The sequence below is a fragment of the Saimiri boliviensis genome, chromosome 17, assembly GCF_048565385.1.
Source record: "Saimiri boliviensis isolate mSaiBol1 chromosome 17, mSaiBol1.pri, whole genome shotgun sequence".
Lineage (NCBI taxonomy): Eukaryota > Metazoa > Chordata > Mammalia > Primates > Cebidae > Saimiri > Saimiri boliviensis.
In genome coordinates this window covers 32,103,974-32,129,449 of record NC_133465.1, presented here as the reverse complement: position 1 = coordinate 32,129,449, position 25,476 = coordinate 32,103,974, and the positions used below count along the sequence as shown (strand labels likewise).

Sequence of the window (25,476 nt, the reverse complement as noted above, 5' to 3'; positions counted from 1 at the left end):
GGACGTCAAGCAGACCAGCTCTTGCCTCCCTGTTCTGAAAATGTAGGGTCCCACCTGCCCTAACCACTCCTGCCCCATGCTCTGTGCTGTGTGCTCTTTTCCCTTGCTTGGTGCCTGCTACTGTAAACAACCACTCCTTGTGGCTCTCCCGGCCTCAGGCAGTGGGACTGCAGTCTCAGGAGGCAAAAGAGGCAGTGAGTACCTCTCGGGCCCAGGCTGGTTTGTCAGTGGGATTCATGGCCCGACCATATTGGTACAGGGGCTTCCTGTCCCCTGGCAGGATCTGCTGCTGCTGTTTCTGAAGCTGCTGCTGCTGCTGCTGCTGCTGCAGGGACTTGAGGTAGGCATGCTCCTGCTGCAGCTGCCTCTGCAGACGCTCTGACTGCCGCTGCTCCTCTAGCTGCTTCCTCTTGTATTCCTGGGCCCAAGGGTAGGGAGAGAGGGCTCAGGGGGGTGTGGCCCCGGGAGTTAGAGCAGGCATGCCCTTTCTTTTCTCCAACTGTCTAGAGAGGAGATGTTTTCCCTTGATGTCTTGGGTGAATCCCTTCCCTTGAAGTGTTCCCATCCCGTTCCAGCAAAGAAGCTCTGAAAAGCATCTTCCCAGAGGACGCTGAGGGACCCGTTACCAGCAGCAGGGCCTGTTCCTGGAGCAGCTGTTGCTGAAGGATCTCGAGCTGTCGCTGCTCCTCCTCTAGCCTGTGACGAATATATTCCTGGGGGGGCGGGGCGTGGGGTGGGGGGCAGAGGGCAGGGAAGGAGGAAGAGGCAGAGGAGGGCAGCAGCAGCGAGTTGGAGGAAGAGGAAGGAACGGCGTGGGGGGGGGCGAGGATGAGGAGGTGCAGGGGAAGAGTAAGAGAGAGGTAGGGGAGGGGATGAGATGAGCCCCAAGGGGGCCATGCGGCACAGATGGGGAAGAAGAGGGCACAGGGAATGATGGGGGATGAGGGAAGGGCCAGGGAGAGTCACGGATGGGGTAAAGAGATGGGAATGAGGCACGGAGACAGGAGGAGGGAGGGGGCCAGGGTTGGGGTTGAAGGGTGGGAGAAAACAGAGAGAAAGAGTGAAGCTGGAAAAGATAGGAGGAATCTGGGGGTGGGGGAGAGAAGGGGAAGGGCATGGGGAGCAGGGGTGGCAGGCAGCAGGAGCGGGAGGGCAAGGATGAGAGTCCGGCGCTGTACCTGCTCGCGCTCCGCCTGCCGCCGCTCCTCCTCTCGCCGCAGAGCCTGTATGTCCTCTAGCCGCCGCTGCTCCTTCTCCTGCAGCTTCCGCTGCTCCCGCTCCCGCCGCTGTTGCTGTGGGGAAAGCGAGGTGGGCTTAAGGACCATACCGGACACCGAGGCAGCACTACCCCTCCATGGACAAGGAGGGGAGCTCTTCTTGCTCACCAGGGTGGATGGTGAGAGAGACCGGTTGTTTCTGCAAATATACCCATCCCTACCCAAAGGTCCACAGGGCTGGGCTCCGGAAACAGCCGGCAGCTGTGATGGGACAGGCTGTGAGACTCATGCTACCTGTGGAGTGGGCTTAGCTGGACAACATCTTCCTCCACCCACATCCCCACCAAACAACAAACAAAGCCGGGAGTCAAAACAAGCCTCCCCAACACTCCTAGCCTAAAATCCACATTTGCCTAAAGTTCAGAGAGTGGGTCGTAATGATAACCTTTGGCCACAAGAGGGCACTAGGTGCCCGTGCACAAAAAGCTCAGAAACGAGGGACCTGGCCCACCTTGACAAGCACGGATGCCCGGGTGGTACTTTATTTTCATTTCCGACCACAAAACCTACCACCACCACCAAAAGCACAAGCCCTAAGGGGCCCTCACACTTGAGAGAACGTTTGCCTATTTATGCAATGAAGTTGCTGGCAGGCCTTCTCCAGGTAATGCCTTTTTTTTTTTTTTTGAGACCAAGTCTCACTCTTGTCCCCTAGGCTAGTTTAACGGCAGGATCTCAGCTCACTGCAACCTCTGCCTCCCGAGATCAAGCGATTCTCCTGCCTTAGCCTCCCAAGTAGCTGGGACTACAGGCGCCTGCCACCACACCCGGCTAATTTTTGTATGTTTAGTAGAGATGGGGTTTCACCATGTTGGCCAGGCTGGTCTCAAACTCCTGACCTCAGGTGATCTGCCCACTTCAGCCTCACAAAGTGCTGGGATTACAGGTGTGAGCCACCTCACCCAGCCGTTAACACCTTATTAGATAGGAGTTTGTGTTACTCTATCAGAACACTGTATTTATTTTACTTTACAGTTTTTGAGATTTTTTTTTTTTTTTTTTTGAGACAGAGTCTCACTCTGTCGCCCAGGCTGGAGTGCAGTGGTGAGATCTTGGCTCACTGCAACCTCTGCCTCCCGGGTTCAAGCGATTCTCCCGCCTCAGTCTCCCAAGTAGCTGGGACTACAGGCGTGTGCCACCATGCCTGGCTAATTTTTCATATTTTTAGTAGAGACGGGGTTTCACTGTGTTTGCCAGAATGGTCTCAATCTCTTGACCTCATGATCTGCCCGCCTTGGCCTCCCACAGTGCTGGGATTACAGGGTTGTGCCACTGTGCCCGGCCTATATTTTAAAAACTGCAGAAGGCCCTTCTGTAGCAGGTTTTTTTTGCAAATTATCTTTTGTTTAAGAATGAGAGGGCCTGCTTTGGGGGTAGCAGGTGGACAGTGTGGATGTTGTGGGTTATTGCCTACTATTTAGACATTTTGTTAATTCCAGCTCATCATGAACTTTGAAATCATGTAAGTTTTTCAACAGAAATGCCATTCATTTAAGGTATTTTTTTTTTTTTTTTTTTTGAGACGGAGTTTCGCTCTTGTTACCCAGGCTGGAGTGCAATGGCACGATCTCGGCTCACCACAACCTCCGCCTCCTGGGTTCAGGCAATTCTTCTGCCTCAGCCTCCTGAGTAGCTGGGATTATAGGCACGCGCCACCATGCCCAGCTAATTTTTTTGTATTTTTAGTAGAGACGAGGTTTCACCATGTTGACCAGGATGGTCTCGATCTCTTGACCTCGTGATCCACCCGCCTCGGCCTCCCAAAGTGCTGGGATTACAGGCTTGAGCCACCGCGCCCGGCCTATTTAAGGTATTTTAAAATCTGTTCTCCCTGAGGCCCTAATGGACCCCGGGGCAGGTCAGCAGGAGGCTGTGCCAGGCCGGGGTCGGGTTTTTCTTAAAAAGTCCACCTCCTCGACACGGCGCCGCTCCTCCTTCTGCTCTTCTATGCGCCGCTGCCGTTGGTGCAGCAGGTGTTTGATGTGTGCCTCGGGGTCTCGCTGTTGCTGCTGCTGCAGCTGCTGCTGCTGTTTTAAAGCCTCTGAGTTGCTCTTATTTTCCTGCTGGAGCCGGAGAAATTCCCGACGTAGAGTAGACTCTCCAGGCACGTTCATGATGGAGCTGGGCAGGGGTGGCAAAAAGCAGCATTGGGGTCAGAACCCTGCTGGTTCCCACTCTCAACTCCATAGACCTGCCTGAGTGGGTGATTTAACTGATCAAAGTCTCTGCCTCTGTCCATTCCCAGGTGGCCAGGAGATTTACTGTCCCCTTCTGCTCCGTCTTCAGCCCTGTCCTCTTTTACTGTGACTGCTGCACCCCACCTTCACCCCTGAATTGCTCTCTTCCCAGCTCTTGCTCAGTCATTTGTTCCATTTCTTAGCACTTGGAAATTTGGTTTCTATGAGTCTCTACCTCGCTGGTGCCCACCAGCCCCAGGCTGAGAGTCCCCAAAGCCAGCACCACTGTAGTGCCCCCACTCAGCAACGACCCCCCTTCCCTCTCCACCTGCCAGGCCCACCTTGGCTCTCCTTCCTCTCCATGGCTGTCATCTTCCTCCTCACTGCCGCTGTACTCATATTCTGTCTCCTCTGCAGGGGGAGATCACCACTGTTAACTCACTCAGTTCCGCAGACCCTGCTGTGGGCTAGGGAAACTTCAGGTGGGGATAACCATAAGGTCTATCTGAGTGGGCAAGCATGAGGGGCCCCACCCACTTCCTGAAAGCAATGAGGGACTCAGATGTGGGCCTAGTGGGGACTGGGCCTGGGTCCCAAGGCAGCTGAGGTGTAGCAGAGCCTGTGCTTGTGCTCACACACACATGTGCTCAGGGTGTTTTTGTAAGGATGTGAAAGGCCAGTCCTCCTTTGAAAGGCTGACTCAGATTGGGTGGGAAAGGAGGAAAAATCCCTCTGGGGTTGAAAGTTTGAGAAATATCTCCTTGGATAGGGAGAGCTGGGGCCAAGGAGGGGAGCAGGAAGGGAAGCCAGGAGGGAGAAGGGCTGGTAGAGAGGAGCCATGCTGTAGTGTCCCCGAGGACCTGCCACCTCCAGCCTGCCCACTGACCTTTCTCACCCCGCTTCTTCCGGGATCGGTCAATGTGGTCCTTAAGCTGGATGCGGACCTGCCGCTCCGTGGGCTGGTCCCGGATGAAGGGAAACTTCAGTAGCTGCTCCGTTGGGGGACGGCTCAGGTAAGTCTTGATGAGACATGTGTCAATGAAGTCAATGAACTTCTTAGACCTGGAAACAGTGGTGGCTCACACTGGGAGGGTCCCCTCAGAAGGGATGGGTGCAGGAGGAAGAGGCGGATCACTCATCCACAAGCCACCATGATATGCCTCCTGTCTTCCAACACCAGTCACCGCCCTCTGCCCCCCAAAATCTCTTCTCTGGTGAAATCCAAGGCTGAGCACAGAGGGCACGAAGGTGGGGATGGCCTTGTCCAGGGACCTTCCTTCCCAGAGACCACACTCACACCTACCACTTCTTGGACTTGAGCCTGGGTGGTGGGTTCCGAGGAATGAGGAAGAGGGCTCGCATGGGGTGCATGTCACACAGAGCTGGACACAGAAGAGACGCCCTCAGTCCCTTCCTCAGCAGGGTCCCATGATCCACCTCCTCCCTACCGCCATTCTCTGGGCCCTTCCTTTTCCTCCCCTCCTACTCCTAGCAGACTCAGCACTTACGGGGGGCTCCCTCTGCCATCTCGATGGCTGTGATTCCTAGAGACCAAATGTCACTCTGTAGACGAGAGAGAAGGAACAAGTGAATATTCCCGGCAACTCTGCCCGCAACCTCTCTTCACCCACCATGCCAGCCTCTGCAGGACCCTTCCTGGGCCACACCCCTTCCTGCAGCAGTACCCTCCCACCCATCCCATCTCCTCACCCACACTTGCCTTGTCATAAGATGCTCCCCAGCCCCTCACTGCTAACATCGTCAGAACTTCCTTTTTCCCCAGCCTGTGCAGGCCCCATGGTCTCCACATTGCTTCCTGCCCTTGGCAGCCCCCATGCTCCCAACTTTCCACTGCATACCCTGTAATCGTAGGTGGCATCGGGGTTCTCATCACAGGCGATGACCTCTGGGGCCATCCAATAGGGAGTCCCAATGAAAGTGTTCCGTCTGCCCACAGTACGGTCCAGCTGAGCACTCACCCCAAAATCCACTGTGAAGACACGGAAGGGTCAGCATGGGGAGTCACCTCTGCTCCCCTGCCTCAGGTCCCTGCATACACGCACATGACTTGCCTTAGGCAGCTGAGGTCCTGGCCCTATCCAGACATCCCAGCACCCTCCTCTATCCCACCAACATCCTTAAGAGCCTGATTCCATCTTCCTGCATCTTAGAGAAAAACCCAGGTAAAAGGATCATGGGACAGCGTACCAGGCAGGAAGGGTCATTTCCCCAGAGCAACCTGCAAAGCACCTGGCCCATAATAGGTGATAGGTAAAGAGCTTCCTGTGGGATTTTCAGCAGGAGGCAGGGCTTTCCAGGAGAAGATGGGGAAGAAGGGAGTTGGGCCTGAGCCACCAGAGCGGAAAAGGGGCCCCTCATTCTCTGTTCTGGAGGTGAAAGGGCCCCCATCAGCCTCAGCAGGAGCCGGCGCACCTAGCTTGACCTCAGCATTCTCTGTCAGCAGCACATTCTGCCCCTTGATGTCTCGATGTATCACCTTGTGGGCATGGAGATGGGCCAGACCCTGGGACAGGAGAGCAGGGAAAATTAGCCATGGTGTTGGATGGGGTGGGAAAGAGTAAGAGGGGAGTGAGCTGAGGGGACAGGGAGCAATCAGTCTAGACAGGGCTGGGCTGAAGGAGCAGACCCTCTCCACCAGGAGCCCAAGCAGGCTGAGCTGTTCTGGAGAGCTTCCTCAGAGTGGTGGCTCCAGGTGAATTCCCTGAAGTTGCAGGTTTACAAGTGGAGAACTGGCAGAGCTTGGAACAGAGTAGACTGTCTCCTCCAACAGCCTGACACTTCCCAAGGTTGGGGCCCTACCTCCACATCCAACCCCCATCAGGCCTGCTGCTCCCTAAAGAGGGCAGTTATGTCCCCTCCCAATGCAGGGAGGATCTTTGCTCATGGAGAAGCTCCAGCCAGGATAGTAGAGAAGGAGAAGGAAAGGGGGGCCTTGAGCTCACCCTGAGAATTTCCCTGCAGATGTAGGCGATGCAGTCCTCCTTCAGGGCATTTCCTTTCGTGTTCTTTACCAGGTCAGTCACTGAACCAGCACCACAGAACTCCATCACCAGCTAGGATCCCAGGAAGGTACCGAAAGGAAAAGTATCAGTCAGACAAGCCCCATCCCCCCACCGCTGCTAGATTCCTGGAGGACGACTAGAGGCCTTGGAGCTAGAACTGGGATGAGCCAGAGAGCAAGGGCCACAGAAACCTCACAAAGGCCACAGGACTTCCTGATGTCAAGAGAAAAAAGCTGGTTGTGGTGGCTCATGCCTGTAATCGCAGCACTTTGGAAGGCTGAGGCAGGCAAATCACCTGTGGTCAGGAGTTCAAGACCAGCCTGGCCAACATGGAGAAACTCCATCTCTACTAAAAATATAAAAATTAGCCAGGCGTGGTCGTGGGTGCCTGTAATCCCAGCTACTTGGGAGGCTGAAGCAGAGGATTAAACCTGGGAGGTGGCGGTTGCAGTGAAATGAGATCGTGCCATTGCACTCCAGCCTGGGCAACAAGAGTGAAACTCCATCTCAGAAAAAAAAAAAAAAAAAAAAAAAAAATGAACTACTGCTTTGGATCAGAGGTGAGCAAACTATGGCCAGCCCAAGGCCTGCTTTTATATGATCAGGAAGTCAAGATTGGTTTTTATTTTATTTATTTATTTTTTTGAGACAGGGTCTTACTCTGTTGCCCAGGCTGCAGTACAATCGCACAATCTCAGCTCACTGCAACCTCCGCCTCCTGGGTTCAAGCAATTCTCCTGCCTCAGCCTCCCTAGTAGCTGGGATGACAGGTGCCTGACATTGCACCTGGCTAATTTTTGTATTTTTGGTAGAGATGGGGTTTTGTCATGTTGGCCAGGCTGGACTCTAACTCCTGACCTCAGGGGATCCACCCACCTTGGCCTGCCAAAGTGCTAGGATTATAGGCTTGAGCCACCACATCCGGCGTGGGTTTTAAATTTTTTATTTATTTATTTATTTTTTGAGACGGAGTTTCGCTCTTGTTACCCAGGCTGGAGTGCAATGGCGCGATCTCGGCTCACCGCAACCTCCGCCTCCTGGGTTCAAGCAATTCTCCTGCCTCAGCCTCCTGAGTAGCTGGGATTACAGGCACGCACCACCATGCCCAGCTAATGTTTTGTATTTTTAGTAGAGACGGGGTTTCACCATGTTGACCAGGATGGTCTCGATCTCTCCACCTCATGATCCGCCCGCCTCAGCCTCCCAAAGTGCTGGGATTACAGGCTTGAGCCACCGCGCCCGGCTACTAAATTTTTAAATTGCTGCATAAAAAACAAAAAAGGGGGCCGGGCGCGATGGCTCACACCTGTAATCCCAGCACTTTGGAAGGCCGAGGTGGGCGGATCACGAGGTCAAGATATCGAGACCATCCTGGTCAACATGGTGAAACCCCGTCTCTACTAAAAATACAAAAATTAGCTGGGCATGGTGGCACATGCCTGTAGTCCCAGCTCGGGAGGCTGAAACAGAAGAATTGCTTGAGCCGGGCGCGGTGGCTCAAGCCTGTAATCCCAGCACTTTGGGAGGCCAAGGCGGGTGGATCACGAGGTCAAGAGATCGAGACCATCCTGGTCAACAAGGTGAAACCCCGTCTCTACTAAAAATACAAAAAGTTAGCTGGGCATGGTGGTGCGTGCCTGTAATCCCAGCTACTCAGGAGGCTGAGGCAGGAGAATTGCCTGAACCCAGGAGGCGGAGGTTGCAGTGAGCCGAGATCGCGCCATTGCACTCCAGCCTGGGTGACAAGAGCGACACTCCGTCTCAAAAAAAAAAAAAAAAAGAATTGCTTGAACCCAGGAGGCGGAGGTTGCGGTGAGCCGAGATCGCGCCATTGTACTCCAGCCTGGGTAACAAGAGCGAAACTCCGTCTCAAAAACAAAAAACAAAAAACAAAAACAAAAAACAAAAAAGGGAATCATATTCTATTTGAGTGACCTCAGTAAAGGTGTTTGAGGATAGCGCCAAGCTCATTCGGTTACATACTGTCTATTACTACTTTCATGGCACAACACAACTGAGCAGCTGTGACAGCAAATAGGACCCACAAAGCCTAAAATATTTACTATCTGGCCCCTCACAGAAAAAATTTGCCAGTTCCTGACTTAGAAGCAAAAAAGAGGCAATGAATCAGTGATTGTCCAGGTCTGCTAGAGACAAAAAGAGTGTGTTGGATCTACCTAGACAGCTGCAAGAGGGAACTTGGGAAGACCCTGAGAGAAACCTTCAGCACAGAGAGTAACAAGGCCAGGAGATGAGAGATCTGGGTCTGTACCTCCCAGGGACAGCAGCTGAAACCTAGAGGCAGAGCCATATGGGAAGATGGCGCCAAACCAGTCTTCCTGGGAATCAGCATGCTTGTCCAAGTTTTCACTAAAAGCTACATCTAATGCATGGAAAAGGTTAGATGGACATGTATATTTGCATATGCAATAAAAGTAATTTGCATGTACCTACCCCTTGGAAAGCAGAGCACAGTGAGAGGAGAGGACCTGTGCCCAGCAGGTGCAGAAGGGGGCGCTCGGCTACTAATGCCTCTGGTCTGCCACAATCTCCACCATCCACACCTGACAGGTAGACCTACCTGTTACCTTTCTCCCTTTCTTTGGGTTCATGAGTATGTGTGTGTTCCCAAAAAGCCGAAGGGCCTTGGAGGCCAGGATCATGGCTCATGCTCATTTATACAGAATATACAGAAGTGCTTACTAAGTGCTTGTTGTCTGAATGACTGCTGAGAGGGGAGACCTGGCGTTAGTGCCAAACTCCCAGCAGCCATTGCCACACTCTCTACTGAGCTCCACCCGCAGGGGCTGGGCTCAGTACCACAAAAGGTGAGGCTAGGGGAATCTGTCAGCACCAGTGCCCAGGCTAGGGAGGGGAGTGACTCTCAGCAGTGTTCTGGGCCAGGCAGGAGGAATTTGGGGAAGGCCCCAAGCAACACAGCAGGCTATGGTTTAAATGGTCAGCCAGAAGGGCTGGGCACACTGTAGCATCTGGGGTGCTGGGAGGGGTCTGGGCCCTGTCATTTCTCACAAATATTTTGGTTCTGTTGCTTTCCCAGGAACTGTGCTCAAAGGCAAGAAAACTGATAGCCTCCCCATGGTCTCTCTAGCCTTTGCCAGGATTATGTTTATTTATTAAGAGCCTATCACACAGTGTGAGATACCAGTTAGGGCAAGGGTTGGGGCAAATGCCAGGATCCATGCCACCAAAACATTCAAAGGATGAGATGCTGCAATTCATGGGGGCTGGAGTGCAGGGTTATCCATGAGGCGTGAGGCCTCTCTGGGTCCAGGGACAGGGAGGCTGGGTAGACTGGAAGGAGGGGAGCTGGCAAGGAGAGATGCAGGGCACTGATACTGAGTCTACTGAGTCCAAGTGAACAGCCTGGAGATAGGGAGTGTGGGGAGGGCAGGCAGGGGGGCACTTCTCACCCAGAGCTGGTCGTCGTTTCCTGGGGGGCTCTTCTTGATGAAGGCTCCATAGTAGGTGGCAATGTTGCGGTGGTGAGAGTATTTTTTCAGCATGTTGATCTCCTGTTTGATCTCTTCCTCCTCGTCCTAGGCAAATGGAGGAGCTGAGCCTTGAGACCTCCCCCGACACTCCCTTCTTGGTCTGACCCTCCCACTGCCCAGCCCCACTCCCTACCTCCGTGACATCCATGACCTTGATGGCAGCCAGCTGCCCAGTCTTGACATGCCGACCCTGCAGAACAGAGGGATCTGAGTCTATGCTCAAAGAACAACGAAGAGGGCTTGACTCTGGGAGACACAGCCACATCATTTGACTGTTTTCCAAATTACAAAGTGCCCCTCAGCTGGGTGTGGTGGCTCGTGCCTATAATCCCAACACTTTGGGAGGCTGAAGCAGGCAGATCACTTGAGACCAGGAGTTTGAGACCAGCCTGGCCAACATGGAGAATAGAGGAAGATTGTCTCAAAAAGAAAAAAAGAAAAGAAAAAGAAGCAAAGTAGCCCTCACTGTGGCTACACATACTGTATATCGGCTGGTCATAGGAGTGGACAGAGGAGAGAGCTCCTGAGCCATCATGGCTAACAGAAAAACTACCTAGAATGGACTTCCAAGTTATAGGCTCATTAAAGGCGAAGGGTCTCCTCCCATAAAAAACTCAAGACAGATGAGTGAGAAACACTTATGTTCTGTTCTAGCCTCTCTGGCTTGGATTTTCTACAGTTTGAAAGTTAGAGCAAGGAGTGAAAGATACTTCTACATCCTAATGGAGGATGGACGGAGTAGGAGAAGGAGGCTAGGGAGGGAAGGGTTGGCCTCACCCTCTTCTCTTAAGCAAGACAAAATGCTGGGGCGTTTCCTGATTCACCAACTCTGGACAGAGGCCTCTCCCGGAATCAATTTCACCCACAAAGCCTTTTATTCTTGTCCATAAGGAAAGAACAGACAGAGCTGAGGAGTTGAGATTTTAGGGAACTCAGAGAAACAGAGAGGCCAGTTGACATGTGCTAATTGCTCCGGTCACCAGTCCTTTTTTTGAGCCTATTCCAGACTTTGGCTCCAAAAAAAAAAAAAAAGAAACTTCCTTTTTTCTTGAGCCAATGTTTCACTCTGTCACCCAGGCTGGTGTGGTCTTGGCTCTGCAGCATCTGCCTCCCATGTTCAAGTGGGAGTGGCTCACTACCTCAGCCTCCTAAGTAGGTGGGAGTGCAAGTGTGTGCCACCACACCCGGCTAATTTTTGTATTTTGACTAGAGACAGGGTTTCACTATGTTGGCCAGGCTGGTTGGTCTCAAACGCCTGACCTCGTGATCCACCCGCCTCAGCCTCCCAAAGTGCTGAGCCACTGCATCCGGCCAAAACTTCCTTTTCTTGAGCGTGTCCCAGCCATCGCCCGCTTCCCCAGCCATCCTTCTGAAATTCCTAGCAGGAACATCTAAGGCTTGGAGAGGAAAGCCCAAAGTCTTCCTGGGGAAGAGCAGGGTGAGGAAATGTGGCTTCTTAGGGGGACGAACTGGCTTTGCCAGACTATGGGTTATTTTTATCCTCAGCCATTCAAGACCCTAAGCCCAGAGAGGCAGGAACACACAGCACCACTATTACCATGGCAACAACAAGGCAAGAGATTGGGGGGTGGGGTGCCTGTTTCCCCAAATCTTGCAAAAGAAAGAGCCTAAGAGAAAGGCAGGTGGTCTCATAACACAAGAAACACAGGGCTAGAGATGCAGAGAGACTTGTGACAATATCAATCACTCTGTCTGGAGATGAAAAAGCAAGCCATGAGTCCCAGGGGGCCTCCAGTCAGAGGCAGCATTCACCGTGAACATTCTTACTCCCTGCTGCAGCCACTTCCCCCATCCAAGTGTGAGCAGTGGTCAGGCCACACAAGAGGGCTGGGCTGGTCAACCCAAAAGTTACCATCGGTGGCTAAGAACAGGCCACTTCTGTGGGGGACAGAGGCAGCTCAAAAGCAGACAGCCTGAGCTCTGGCTCCAGCTCTACAGTAGGCCAGCTGCAGGAGCACAGAGGCCACTTCCCCTCTGCAGAAGGCCACCCATTAGGTCCCACTACCTCTAAGTCCTGGCTTCTTTGTGGTCTGGGGAGGGGCCAAACCCACACCTCTGGCCTTGGCTGTCTCTCTGAATCCCAAGGCTGCATGCCCCTCTGCCTGCTCTTCCTGCTGCAGGCTGCCCTGCCTGGCTGCTGTCCTGTTCTTGCCATGTCTGGGACTGGTTCTTCACTCAGGCAGAGAGAGGCAGCAACAGTGTGGCCTCCTAGGTATTCTTTCCTTTACTTTTCCAGGGCCCCAGCCTCTGGCATCTCCCATAGCCCCCCTCAGACCTCCAGACCTGGAATCTACTTCCTCCACTACTCCCAAGAGTGCCCTGCCGATGTGCAGATGTGGAGGTCACACTTCTACACCATGCATCTTACCTTGTACACCTGTCCGTAGGTTCCATTGCCGACCACCTCCACAAGCTCAAAGATCCCAGCAGGGTCCTAGGAGCAGGGGACAGGAGGGAGATAGAAGAATACCGTGTCAGGACTTCAGAAAAGGATTACAGAGCTAGAGGGGAGAAAAGTGGTATCCAATCACGATATGAGAGTGAACACTAGCGTATCAGGAAGGTCATGCAGTGGGAACCCTGGTGGCTGGCTGCCCTTTTCCTGGATTGGTTCAGAGTGAATGTTCTATGGGAAAAGTTGGAAGAAGTAAGAGAACGTGGAAGTCAGAGCCCAGATGGCTTTTCAAAGACATGTTCCCAATTTCAAATTCACTGAGAAACTGTCTGTATCCTCACCTGCAAAATGAGAGTACCAACCTCTCGGGTTGGTACTCACATTTCAAGTGAGGGAATGCCCATAAGATGCTTAAAATGCTTCTGGCACCAGTGTGTGCTCAGTAAAAGTTAATGACCATTATTATCTTATTTCTTAAAAGCGGGGATGAGGAAAGCTAGCAGGAAGCAGGAATTTGAGAGCCACCATCCTTCTGTCCTTCCCTCTTCCCAGTCCCCAGGAGACTGAGGGCTTCCAGGCCAGGGTTTGATTAGGGGCAGAAGGGACCTGGAAGGAGGGAGCGAGCAGGTGATGGTGAGAAAGGCCTCTGAGAAGGGAGAACTTTCAGTTCCTTCTTTTCTGAGCCAAGCAGTGCCAGGAGGAGAGGGTCTGAAAGGCTCGAACAAAGCCTCTAAAGAGGCTCATCCTCCTACTGGGCCAAGGGCAGGCAGGCCTGGCCTCAGCAACACAGCTGTGTCGGGAGGCCACCCACACCCTCCTAGCAGAACTTTTTTTTTGAGAGAGAGAAGTTGGGAGGTCCTGCTGGAAACTGAAGAGAGATATAGTTCAGTACTGCCCACGCTCGTGCAGCTCCTGCAGAATGATGGTTTTTTTGAGACCCAGTCTCACTCTGTCACCCAAGCTGGATAAAGTGGTGCAATCATAGCTGACTGCAACCTCAGTCTCCTGGGCTCAAGCAATCCTCCTACCTCAGCCTCCTAAATAGCTGGGACCATAGGCATATACCACCACTCCTGGCTATTTTTTTTTTTTTTTAAGTAGAGACAGGCCGGGCGCGGTGGCTCAAGACTGTAATCCCAGCACTTTGGGAGGCCGAGGCGGGTGGATCACGAGGTCGAGAGATCGAGACCATCCTGGTCAACATGGTGAAACCCCATCTCTACTAAAAGTGCAAAAAATTAGCGGGGCATGGTGGCACGTGCCTGTAATCCCAGCTACTCAGGAGGCTGAGGCAGGAGAATTGCCTGAGCACAGGAGGCAGAGGTTGCGGTGAGCCGAGATCGCGCCATTGCACTCCAGCCTGGGTAACAAGGGCGAAACTCCGTCTCAAAAAAAAAAAAAAAAAAAAAAAGTAGAGACAGGGTCTCACTATGTTGCCCAGGCTGTTCTCAAACTTCTGAGTTCAAGCAGTCCTCATGCCTTGGCCTCCTAAAGTCTTGGGATTACAGGTGTGAGCCACTGCACCCACCTCTGAACTGACAGTTCCGGTGTTTCACAGGGCAGGTCCCTCCCCATCGCAGCCGGGATCGAGCAGAGGCAGAAAGTGAGGATGGTACTTAGGAATAAACTCTCCAGACAATACATGGACCTCTGCGCTGATAATACTAAAAGCATATGATCTAAAACTTTCTCTTTGATTTTGAAAACTAATATAGGGTTTCCGGGAGAAAAAAAAAATCCCACAACCAAGCCAGTAAAAGCTCTTCATCCACTGAAGTAATAAGCATATGGAAGATGACTTGGGCATGTTGAAGACCAGAGAGATAAGAGCCCAAGGCTTTTCAGGAATGTCCTCATTGTACAGTCTTCCTTCACTTTCCCAAAGAGGGCTGGAAAGAAGAGGTCCCCCTGGCTCCCTGTATGTGCCCTATCAGAGCATTTATCACAAGGCATTGTGATTGTACATTTACTTGTCTAATTCACTGGAGAAAGGGATGGAGCCCTCCTTGCTCACCATATAATGTCTAGTACCTCACTGAGGCCTGGCACACAACAGCCTGAGAAAACACCCCCAACCTGCTTGGGAGGAAGTCTTGACAAAGTTGAAGGGAGATTCCTTCTCTGTGCTCTGAAGGGGACTGGGCTGACCAGACCAAGAACTCTGTTGGTCTACATTCAATTATTTGGCTTCAGCTAAAGTCACAAAAAAAAAAAAAAAAAAAAAAAAAATCGGCTGGGAGAGGCGGCTCATGCCTATAATCCCAGCACTTTGGAAGGCCAAGACAGGAGGATCATGAGGTCAGCAGATTCAGACCATTCTGGCTAACAAGGCAAAACCCCATCTCTACTAAAAATACAAAAAATTAGCCATGCGTGGTGGCAGGCAGTTGTAGTTCCAGGTACTCAGGAGGCTGAGCCAGGAGAATTGCTTGAATCCGGGAGGCAGAGGTTGCAGTGAGCTGAGATCGCGCCACTGCACTACAGCCTGGGCGAAGACCAAGACTCCATCTAAAAAAAAAATTTAATAAGTTTATTTATTTTTGAAACAGTTTTGCTCTTATTGCTCAAACTGGAGTGCAATGGCACAATCTTGGCTCACTGCAACCTCCGCCTCCTGGGTTCAAGCGATTCTCCTGCCTCAGCCTCCCAAGTAGCTGGGATTACAGACATGTGCCACCATACTCAGCTAATTTTTAGTAGAGATAGGGTTTCACCATGTTAGTCAAGCTGGTCTTGAACTCCTGACCTCATGTGATCCACCCACTTTGGCCTCCCAAAGTGCTGTGTGAGCCACTGCACTCAGCCTCATTTTTTTTTTTTTTTTTTTTTAGAATTAGATCTCATGCTGTTGTCCAGGCGGGAGTGCAGTGGCATAATCATAGCTCACTGCAGCCTTGAACTCCTGGACTCAAGCAATCCTCCCACTGCAGCCTCCTAACACATTAATATTATAGGCATGACCCACCATGCACAGCTAAAAAAAATATTTAATAGGTGTAAAACAGTAGGATCCACAGGAAAGAGGCATTGTCACTGCAGTGCAGGGGGCTAACGAGAGGTCTGACCCTGAGAGCTGCAAAAGGAACCTGAAAAAAGTCATCTCATCCATCTTCTGTTCTAGATTAGAGGCTCAAAGACAGTAGAGTTCCCTACAGAGCTGCCCAAGAGGCGCACTCATCCATTCTGGGGCCTCTGAACTCACTGCTGCGAAGTCCTTTCTTGAATCAAACTAGTTCTTTCTGAAATGGAGACAGGAGTAAGGACTTATGGTCATGATTTTCTGAACACTCCTAATTGAAGAGGGAAAATACTGTGAGTCTGTTAGAGCCATATTGATCTGCCACCATCAACTCAAATCACTACAAGTACATTTTAATTTTGTAACCTTGACTCCCAATCTGTCATCTTCCCCTATGTTTAGGAGGCACTGAGGGATGAAGAATATTTGAGGTCAGACATATTGGGTTTAGATACTGGCATATAATGGGTTTCAAGTCAGTTTCCTGAAAACTCCTACTTGAAAGAGTAATTCAGAGAATCAAGCTGGGGTGCATGTGGCACCCTGGTTGTGGTCTCACACCCCCTTTCCACCCAGATGTTTCAATAGCAGCACGGCTTTCCCACCACAATCCAGCCTCTGCCTAATCCTCCTCCTCCTCCCTTTACTATATCACAGCCACCCTGTCCTTTCTCCCTTCAAAATGTGCCTGGCTTGTCTCTTCCTCTCAGTTCCTGAAGCCACCACCTCACACCAATCCCTTATTTCCTCCCTCCTGGAACTCTTGCCTCCCCACATCTTCTTTTTGCTACCACTGATTTAACTCTGCTACAATGGCACTTTCTTGATTTTACTCTTCTGCCCAGAACTGGGAGCAGGGCTCCCCACTGCTTAGAGAAGAGAGTCCCAACAGCTCAGCCTAATATTTATCGATGCCCTGTTATTATCCAACTGCTACATGTCTTCTGAATGAGTGCCTCCATTTGCCCTGCACCGGGCTAATCCCTAAGCAGGGAAAACCTGTAAAACAACAATCTTATCTCATTTCATTCATCCATCACATATTTATTGAGCACAAACAATGTAACAACTCCCGAATTAGACACAAAGGGGAGCTCACCAATAGATGAGAAATATAAAACTTTATCATTTTATAGATTGGCCATGCACTCGAATATGAAAATATGGCATCTGTGATTATATATCATAACAGCAGCTGAAAGCACAAAAGCCCCTGAGATGCCTCCTGGTGTGGCAGAAAGAGCACAGGAGAGGGGCTTTCTAGTGAGAACTCTGGCATTTCTTGTGTGTCTCTGTGCAAGTATTTCACTGTTTGAGACCTTGTTTCCCTCCCACAAGCTAAGACGAGGTTGAACTGTGTAAAAAGTCCACTTTATAGTTGGGCGTGATGGCTTATGCCTGTAATCTCAGCACTTTGGGAGGCTTAGGAGGGTGGATCACCTGAGGTCAGGCGGTTGCGACCAGCCTGGCCAACACTGTGAAACCCCATCTCTACATAAATACAAAAACCAGCTGGGCATGGTGGTGGGCACCTGTAATCCCAGCTACTCGGGAAGCTGAGGCAGAATTGCTTGAATTCAGGAGGCAAGGTTGCAGTGAGCCGAGATCACTGCACTCCAGCCTGGGTGAAAGAGTGAGACTCCTTCTCAAAAAAAAAAAAAAAAAAAAGGCCGGGCGCGGTGGCTCAAGCCTGTAATCCCAGCACTTTGGGAGGCCGAGGTGGGTGGATCACGAGGTCAAGAGATCGAGACCATCCTGGTCAACATGGTGAAACCCCGTCTCTACTAAAAATACTAAAAATTAGCTGGGCATGGTGGTGTGTGCCTGTAATCCCAGCTACTCAGGAGGCTGAGGCAGGAGAATTGCCTGAACCCAGGAGGCGGAGGTTGCGGTGAGCCGAGATCATGCCATTGCACTCCAGCCTGGGCAACAAGAGCAAAACTCCGTCTCAAAAAAAAAAAAAAAAAAAAAAGACACAAAAGTACAAAAGGGTAGAGAAGACCATGCTGTGCTGTGGGACAGCAGTTTGGGTTGGAATGTTAAATTTTAGATATCAAAGGATATATACATAGAAGTACATTCTATTGAGCAGTTAGAAACAAGGATATATGCCAGGCGTGGTGGCTCACACCTATAATCCCAGCACTTTGGGAGGCCGAGGTGGGTGGATCACGAGGTCAGGAGTTCAAGAACAGCCTGACCAATACGGTGAAACCCCGTCTCTACTAAAAATACAAAAAACTAGCCAGGCGTGGTGGCGCATGCCTGTAATCTCAGCTACGTGGGAGGCTGAGGCAGCAAAATCGCTTGAACCTGGGAAGCTCAGAGATTGCAGTGAGCCAAGATCACGCCATTGCACTCCAGCCTGGGTTACAGAGCAAGACTCTGTCTCAAAAAAAAAAGGAAAAAGAAAAAAAGAAACAAGGATTCGTAAACAAAATGTACAGACATTTGCGAGTGTGACAGTTGGAGATAACAGGCAAGATATCCAGGAAGAGTGTGGATGGCCATGGGCAACATATGAGAGCAGCAGGACAGACACCAGAAGAGGAGATAGATGGTCATGGGGGCTGCAAGGACAGGGGAGTGATGGCTTTGAATGGTGCGGAGCAGCCCAAGGGCACTGAAAAAAATCCCACTGACCTCAGCACCTAGGAAACCACTGAGAACTGGGGTTGTGTGAGCAGAGGGCAGACAGCGAGGGCTGGAGGAGACAGGGGTGTGCTGAGGAAGTCAGGGCTATGGGGCAGCACCCTTTCTGGAGAAGTCTAACCTTGAAAGAAAGGGGGAAAATCAGATGATGGCTAGAGCCAGCAGCAGAGTCAGACAACAGGGTTTTCAAAATAGGGAAGATCGTTCATGATTATAGAAGGGAAGAACCCAAGAAGGGTGGATGTTTGAGGAATTGATTTTTTTTTCTCTTTTCTCTGTCACCCAGGCTGGAGTGCAGTGGTATGATCTTGGCTCACTGCAACCTCACCACCCTCTGATTTTCCTGCCTCAGCCTCCCAAGTAGCTGGGACTACAGGCACGTGCCACCACACCCAGCTAACTTTTTTAGAGATGGGGTTTCACTGTGTTAGTCAGGATGGTCTTGATCTCCTGACCTTGTGATCCACTTGCCTCAGCCCTGCAAAGTGCTGGGATTACAGGCGTGAGCCACTGTGTCTGGATGAGTTTTTTTTATTTTTTATTTTTTAATAAAGATGGGGTTTCACCATGATGGCCAGGCTGGTCTTGAACTCCTGACCTCAGGTGATCCACCCACCTCGGCCTCCCAAAGTGCTAGGATTACAGGCCTGAGACACCACGCCTGGCCAGTTGATTTTTCAGGAATGTGTATGTGTATATATGATTTTTTTTTTTTTTTGAGACGGAGTTTTGCTCTTATTGGCCAGGTTGGAGTGAGACGGCATGGTCTTGGCTCACCACAACCTCCGCTTCCCAGGTTCAAGCGATTCTCCTGCCTCAGTCTCCCAAGTAGCTGAGATGACTGGCCACTCACCGTGCCTGGCTAATTTTGTATTTTTAGTAGAGACAGGGTTTCTATGTTGGGCAGGCTGGTCTCAAACTTCTGACCTCAGGTGATCCTCCCACCTTGGCCTCCCAAAGTGTTAGTATTACAGGTGTGAGCCTATGATGTATATTTTTATTCCATAGTATGAAAACTGTTTCTTCCCTAACCACTGTAGCTTGCCACAAGCTATCCCACCCATGAATTTCAGCCTTGATTTTATTTATTGATTTCATCCCTACCATGAGTGTATGTTTCTGAAGAATCGATATATTCTTTAAAATAATCTAAGAACAAGACAAGGGTATCTACTCTTGCCACTTCTATTCAACATTATTCTTACATGTGACATCCAAAGCATGAGGGGGAGAAAAAAAAAAAGGAAAACCTGATGTAACCGGGCAATTAGACAAGAAAATGATATAAAAGATACATGGATTGAAAAGGAAGACCTTCTATCTCTATGTGCAGATGACATTATCTTGTATATAGAAAATCCACTACAAATCTTTTTTTATTTTTATTTTTTGAAACAGAGTCTTGCTCTGTCACCCAGAATGGAGTACAATGGTGTGATCTTGGCTCCCTGCAACCTCCGCCTCCCTGGTTCAAGCGATTCTCCTGCCTCAGCCTCCTGAGTAGCTGGGATTACAGGCGCCCACCACCATGCCCAGAGAATTCTTGTATTTTTAGTAGAGATGGGGTTTCACCATGTTGGCCAGGCTGGTCTCGAACTCCTGACCTCAGGTTACCCACCTGCCTGGGCCTCCCAGAGTGCTGTGATTAGCCATGAGCCACTGCACCTGGCCTATAAATCTATTAAAACCAGTAAGTTCAGTAAGTTTGAGAATACGAGATCAATATTTTAAAAAAATCAACTGTATTTCTATACACTACAATGAACAATCCAAAATGGAATAAAACAATTTCATTTACAATAGCATCAAAAATAATAAGTTGGTAGGGCACAGTCGCGCACATCTGTAATCCCAGCACTTTGGGAGCCAAGGCAGGCGGATCAGGAGGTCAGGAGTTCAAGACCAGCCTGTCCAACATGGTGAATTCCTGTCTCTACTAAAAATACAAAAGATTAGTTGGGCATGGTAGTGGATGCCTGTAATCCCAGCTACTTGGGAGGCTGAGGCAGGAGAATTATGTGGACCCAGAAGGCAGAGGTTGCAATGAGCAGAGATTGCACCACTGTACTCCAGCCTGGGTGAGAGAGCAAGAGTCTGTCTCGGAAAAAAACAATAAAAAGTTTGCATTATTTCAACTTTTGTCCACCAAAATCTACAAAATGAAGTAGAAAGAAATTAAAGACCTATGTAAATGGAAAGCTATCTCATGTTCACAGATCAGAAGACTTAATATTGTTAAAGTCTACAGATTCAGATAGATGCAGTGGCTCACGCCTGTAATCCCAGCACTTTGGGAGATCAAGGCCAGCAGATCAATTTGAGGTTAGGAGTTTGAGACTAGCCTGGCCATCATGGTGAAACCCTGTCTCTACCAAAAAATACAAAACTTAGCCAGGCATGGTGGTGTATGCCTGTAGTCCCAGCTACTCAGGAGGCCGAGGTGGGAGACTCACTTGAACCTGGGAGGTGGAGACTGCAGAGAGCTGAGACGGCGGTGCTACTGCACGCCAGCCTGGGCAACAGAGCAAGACTGTCCTTAAAAAAAAAAAAAAAGTCTATAGATTCAGAATACTTCTATCAGAATCTCAGCTGACTTTTTTGCAGAAATTGATAAGCCTATCCTAAAAATCATATGGAAATGCAAGGGACCCAGAAGAGACAAGCAATCTTGGAAATGAAGAACAAAGTTGGAGAACTCATACTTCCCAATTTAAAAACTTTTACAATGCTACAGTAACCAAGACAGTGTAATAATGGAATAATAATAGACATACGGATTAAAGAAACAGAATTAAGAATCCCAAAATAGCCGGGCGCGGTGGCTCAAGCCTGTAATCCCAGTACTTTGGGAGGCCGAGGTGGGTGGATCACGAGGTCGAGAGATCGAGACCATCCTGGTCAACATGGTGAAACCCTGTCTCTACTAAAAATACAAAAAACTAGCTGGGCATGGTGGCGCATGCCTGTAATCCCAGCTACTTAGAAGGCTGAGGCAGGAGAATTGCGTGAGCCCAGGAGGCGGAGGTTGCGGTGAGCCGAGATCGCGCCATTGCACTCCAGCCTGGGTAACAAGAGTGAAACTCCGTCTCAAAAAAAAAAAAAAAAAAAAGAATCCCAAGAAGGGCTGCGTGCAGTAGCTCACACTTGTAACCTCAGCACTTTGGGAGGCCAAGGCCGGAGGATCACATGAACTCAGGAGTTCGAGACCAGCCTGGCCAACATGGTGAAACTTCATCTCTACTAAAAATAAAAAAAATTAGCCAGGTGGTACCTGTAACCCCAACTACTCAGAAGGCTGAGGTGAGAGAATCGCTTGAACTAGGGAGGGAGAGGTTGCAGTGAGCCGAGATTGTGATACTGCACTCCAGCCTAGGCAACAGAGAAAGACTCTGTCTGGAAAAAAAAAAAAAAAAAGAATTCAAAAATTAATTCTTACATTTATGGTCAATTGATGTCAAGACCATTCAGTGTCTTTTCAACAAATGGTGCTGGAACAACTGGATGTTCACATGCAAAATAATGAAATTGTTTCCCTACTTCATATCATATACAAAAACTAACTCAAAATGAATTGTAGGCTTTAAAATGTAAGCGTTAACCCATAAATATGTTAAAAGAAAATACATGAGTAAATCTTTATGACCTTGGAGCAGATAATGGTTTCTCATATATGACATCCAAAGCACAAGGAAAAAAGGGTAAATTGCACTTCATCAAAATTTAAAACTTTTTTGAGACAGTCTTGCTCTGTCGCTCAAGCTGGAATGCAGTGGCATGATCTCGGCTTACTGAAACCTCTGCCTCCTGGGTTCAAGCGATTCTCCTGTCAGCCTCCTCAGTAGCTGGGATTACAGGTATGTACCACCACACTTGACTGACTTTTGTATTTTTAGTAGAGATGGGGTTTCACCATGTTGATAAGGCTGGTGATCTGATCTTGTGATCCACCCACCTCGGCCTCCCAAAGTGCTGGGATTATAGGTGTGAGCCACTGTACCCAGCCAATTTTTTTATTTTTATGGAGATGGGGTTTCACCATGTTGCCCAGGCTCGTCTTAAACTCCTGAGCTAAAGCAATCCACCTGCCTTGGCCTACCAAACTGCTGGGATTACATGGGTGAGGCACCACGCCTGACTCTGCCCCCTCTTTTTTTTTTTTTTTAAACATAGTCTCACTCTGTTGCCCAGGCTGGAGTGCAGTGGTGCGATCTCAGCTCACTGTAACCTCCATCTCCTGGGATCAAGCAATTCTCTTGCCTCCGCTTCCCAAACAGCTGGGATTACAGGTGCCCGCCACCACACTTGGCTAATTTTTTTGTATTTTTAATAGAGACAGGGTTTCACCATGTTGGCCAGGCTTGTCTCAAACTCCTGACCTCAACTGGTCTGCCTGCCTCGGCTTCCCAAAGTCTGGGATTACTCCTGTAATCCAGGCTGGGATTACAGGAGTGAGCCACCACACCTGGCCTAACCATCCTTTTGATTGTAGCCATCCTAATAGGTGTGAAGTGGTATCTCACTGTGGCTTTGATTTGTATTTCCCTTGGAAGGCTGAGGCAGGAGGATCCTATAAGCCCAGGAGTTCGAGGCTGCAGTGAGCTATGATCATACCACTGTACTCCAGCCTGGGCAACAGAGTGAGATCACCTCCCTACCCCAACTAGAAAAGGATGGACAGTCAAAAGTGTTGATGAGGGTATGGAGAAACTGAAACTGTCATACACTGCTGGTGGCAATGTAAAATGGTACAGCCACTTTGGAAAACAGTTTGGCAGTTCCTCAAATGTTAAACAGTGAGTTATCATATGACCCAGCAATTCCACTTCTGGGTAGATACTCAAAATTGAAAACATATAGCCACACAAAAATAGGTAGATGGATGACCACAGCAGTATTATTAGTAACCAAAAAGTGGAAACAAACCAAATATCCATCAACCGAAGAATAAATGAGTTACAATATATCTATACAATAGAAGAGTATTGGCAATAAAAAGAAATGAAGACCAGGTATAGTGGCTCATGCCTATAACCCCAGTGCTTTGGGAGGCTGAAGCAGGAGGATCACTTGAGACCAAATGGTTTGAGATTGCTTGGAAGGTCTGAGACCAGCCCTTGGCAAGATAAGACCCCATCTCTACAAAAATTTTTTTAAAATTAGCCAGGCATGGTGACATGCACCTGTAGACCCAGCTACCTGGGAGGCTGAGGTGGAAGGATCCCTTGAGCCCAGAAATTCAAAACATGCCTGGGCAACACAGCAAAACGGCTCCTCTACAAAAAATTAAAAAGTCTCCAGAAAAAAACAAAAAAATCACACCACTGTACTCATGGGCAACAGACTGAGACTCCATCCCAAAAAAATAAATAAAAATAAACATTTAAAAATAAATAAATAAATACTTTTAAAAAGACAAAAAAAGAGGGGGGGTGCTGGCAAAGATTCAGAAAAAGGGGAACTCTTCTGTCACCCAGGCTGGAGTGCAATGACGCAATCTCGGCTCACTGCAACCTCTGCCTCCCAGGTTCAAGTAATTCCTGCCTCAGCCTCCCAAATAGCTGGGATTACAGGTGCCCACTACCACACCCAGCTAATTTTTATACTTTTAGTAGAGACGGGGTTTCACCATTTTGGCCAGGCTGGTCTTGAACTGCTGACCTCGTAATCCACCTGCTTCAGCCTCCCTAAGCGCTGGGATTACAGGCATGAGCCATCGTGCCCGGCCAGAAAAAGGGGAACTCTTACACATCGTTGGTAGGAATGTAAATTAGTACAGCCTCTATGGACAACAGTGTGGAGGTTCCTCAAAAAACTGAAAATAGAACTATCATATGATTAGGCAATACCACTGCTGGCTATATATCCAAAAGAGAAAAAATCGTCAGGTACAGTGCTCATGCCTGTAAACTGAGCACTTTGGAAGGCAAGAGGCAGGAGGATAGCTTGAGCCCAGGAGTGAGAGACCATACTGAGCAACACGGTGAGAAACTGCCTCTACAAAAAATACAAAAAATTAGCCGGTTGTGGTGGTATGCACCTGCAGTCTCAACTGCTTGAAAGGCTGGGACAGGAGAATTGCTTAAGCCTGGGAGGTAGAAGTTATAGTGAGCTGAGATCATTGCCATTGCACTCCAGTCTGGGTGACAGGAGTGAAACCCTGTCTCAAAAATAAATAAAATAATTGTTTAAAATTTTAAAATTAGCCAGGTGTGGCAGTGTGCACCTGTGGTACCAGCTACTTGGGAGGCTGAGGTGGGAGGAATGCTTGAGTTCAGGAGCTCAAGCCTGCAGTAAGCCATGAGCGTGCTTCTGCACTCCAACCTGGGCAACAGAGTGAGACTCTGCCTTAAAAAAAAAAAAAAGAAACTAGCACATGGAAGAGACATCTACATTCCTATATTTATTATAGTATTAGTCATAATACCCAAATGCAGAGTTAATCTATTTATCAAATAAATGCATACATAAAATACCGTACATCTATACAATGGAATATTATTCAGCCACAAAAAATAATTATACCTGTTCATCTGCAGCAACATGGATGAGCCCAGAGGATAATATGTTAAGTGAAATAAGCCAGGCACAGAAGGACAAACATTACATGTACTCTTTCATATGTGGGGCTAGAAAGCTAGTCTTAAGGAAGTGGAGAGTAGAATGGGGGTTGCCAGAAGCTGTAAAGGCAGTGGGGATGAACAGAGGCTGGTTAAAGGGTTCAAAATACAGGTGGGTAGAAGGAACACTAGAAGGTTCTAGCATTTGACAGCACAGTAGGGTAACTACAGTTATCAATACTTCAGAGTAATTTTAAAAAGAGCTAGAGCAGGGCGCGGTGGCTCAAGCCTGTAATCCCAGCACTTTGGGAGGCCGAGGCGGGTGGATCACGAGGTCAAGAGATCGAGACCGTCCTGGTCAACATGGTGAAACCCTGTCTCTACTAAAAATACAAAAAATTAGCTGGGCATGGTAGCATGTGCCTGTAATCCCAGCTACTCAGGAGGCTGAGGCAGGAGGATTGCCTGAACCCAGGAGGCAGAGGTTGCGGTGAGCTGAGATCGTGCCATTGCACTCCAGCCTGGGTAACAAGAACAAAACTCCATCTCAAAAAAAAAAAAAAAAAAAAAGCTAGAAGAGGCCAGGCGTGGTGGCTCACGCCTGTAATCCCAGCACTTTGGGAGGCCAAGGCAGGTGAATCACGAGGTCAGGAGTTCAAGACCAGCCTGATCAACATGGTGAAACCCATCTCTACTAAAAATACAATAATTAGCTGGGTATGGTGGCAGACACCTGTAATCCCTGGTACTTGGGAGGCTGAGGCAAGAGAATCACTTGAACCCGGGAGGCAGAGGTTGCAGTAAGCCAAGACCACGCCACTGCACTCTAGCCTGGGCAACAAA

General features: G+C 49.4%; 1 protein-coding gene across 13 annotated transcripts in view; it reads right to left on the bottom strand.

Annotated features, from left to right (window-relative positions):
- Nucleotides 1–25,476, bottom strand: part of MINK1 (misshapen like kinase 1) — a 65,533-nt gene that overhangs the window by 6,942 nt on the left and 33,115 nt on the right. For 6 of the 13 annotated variants that reach the window (XM_039476120.2, XM_010342009.3, XM_003931380.4 and 3 more), the window contains exons 2-14: nucleotides 12,379–12,444; nucleotides 10,123–10,179; nucleotides 9,909–10,034; nucleotides 6,418–6,528; nucleotides 5,888–5,978; nucleotides 5,314–5,444; nucleotides 4,963–5,017; nucleotides 4,758–4,836; nucleotides 4,341–4,516; nucleotides 3,796–3,865; nucleotides 3,188–3,398; nucleotides 1,179–1,292; nucleotides 203–418 (exon numbers count right to left, since the gene is read on the bottom strand). In XM_039476120.2, coding sequence (XP_039332054.1) covers nucleotides 203–418; nucleotides 1,179–1,292; nucleotides 3,188–3,398; nucleotides 3,796–3,865; nucleotides 4,341–4,516; nucleotides 4,758–4,836; nucleotides 4,963–5,017; nucleotides 5,314–5,444; nucleotides 5,888–5,978; nucleotides 6,418–6,528; nucleotides 9,909–10,034; nucleotides 10,123–10,179; nucleotides 12,379–12,444 — 1,503 coding nt within the window. Of the gene's footprint in view, nucleotides 1–202; nucleotides 419–626; nucleotides 714–1,178; nucleotides 1,293–3,187; nucleotides 3,399–3,795; nucleotides 3,866–4,340; nucleotides 4,517–4,757; nucleotides 4,837–4,962; nucleotides 5,018–5,313; nucleotides 5,445–5,887; nucleotides 5,979–6,417; nucleotides 6,529–9,908; nucleotides 10,035–10,122; nucleotides 10,180–12,378; nucleotides 12,445–25,476 lie in introns of all 13 variants that reach the window. The other 7 variants (XM_010342001.3, XM_010342002.3, XM_010342007.3 and 4 more) reach the window with 3 other exon arrangements.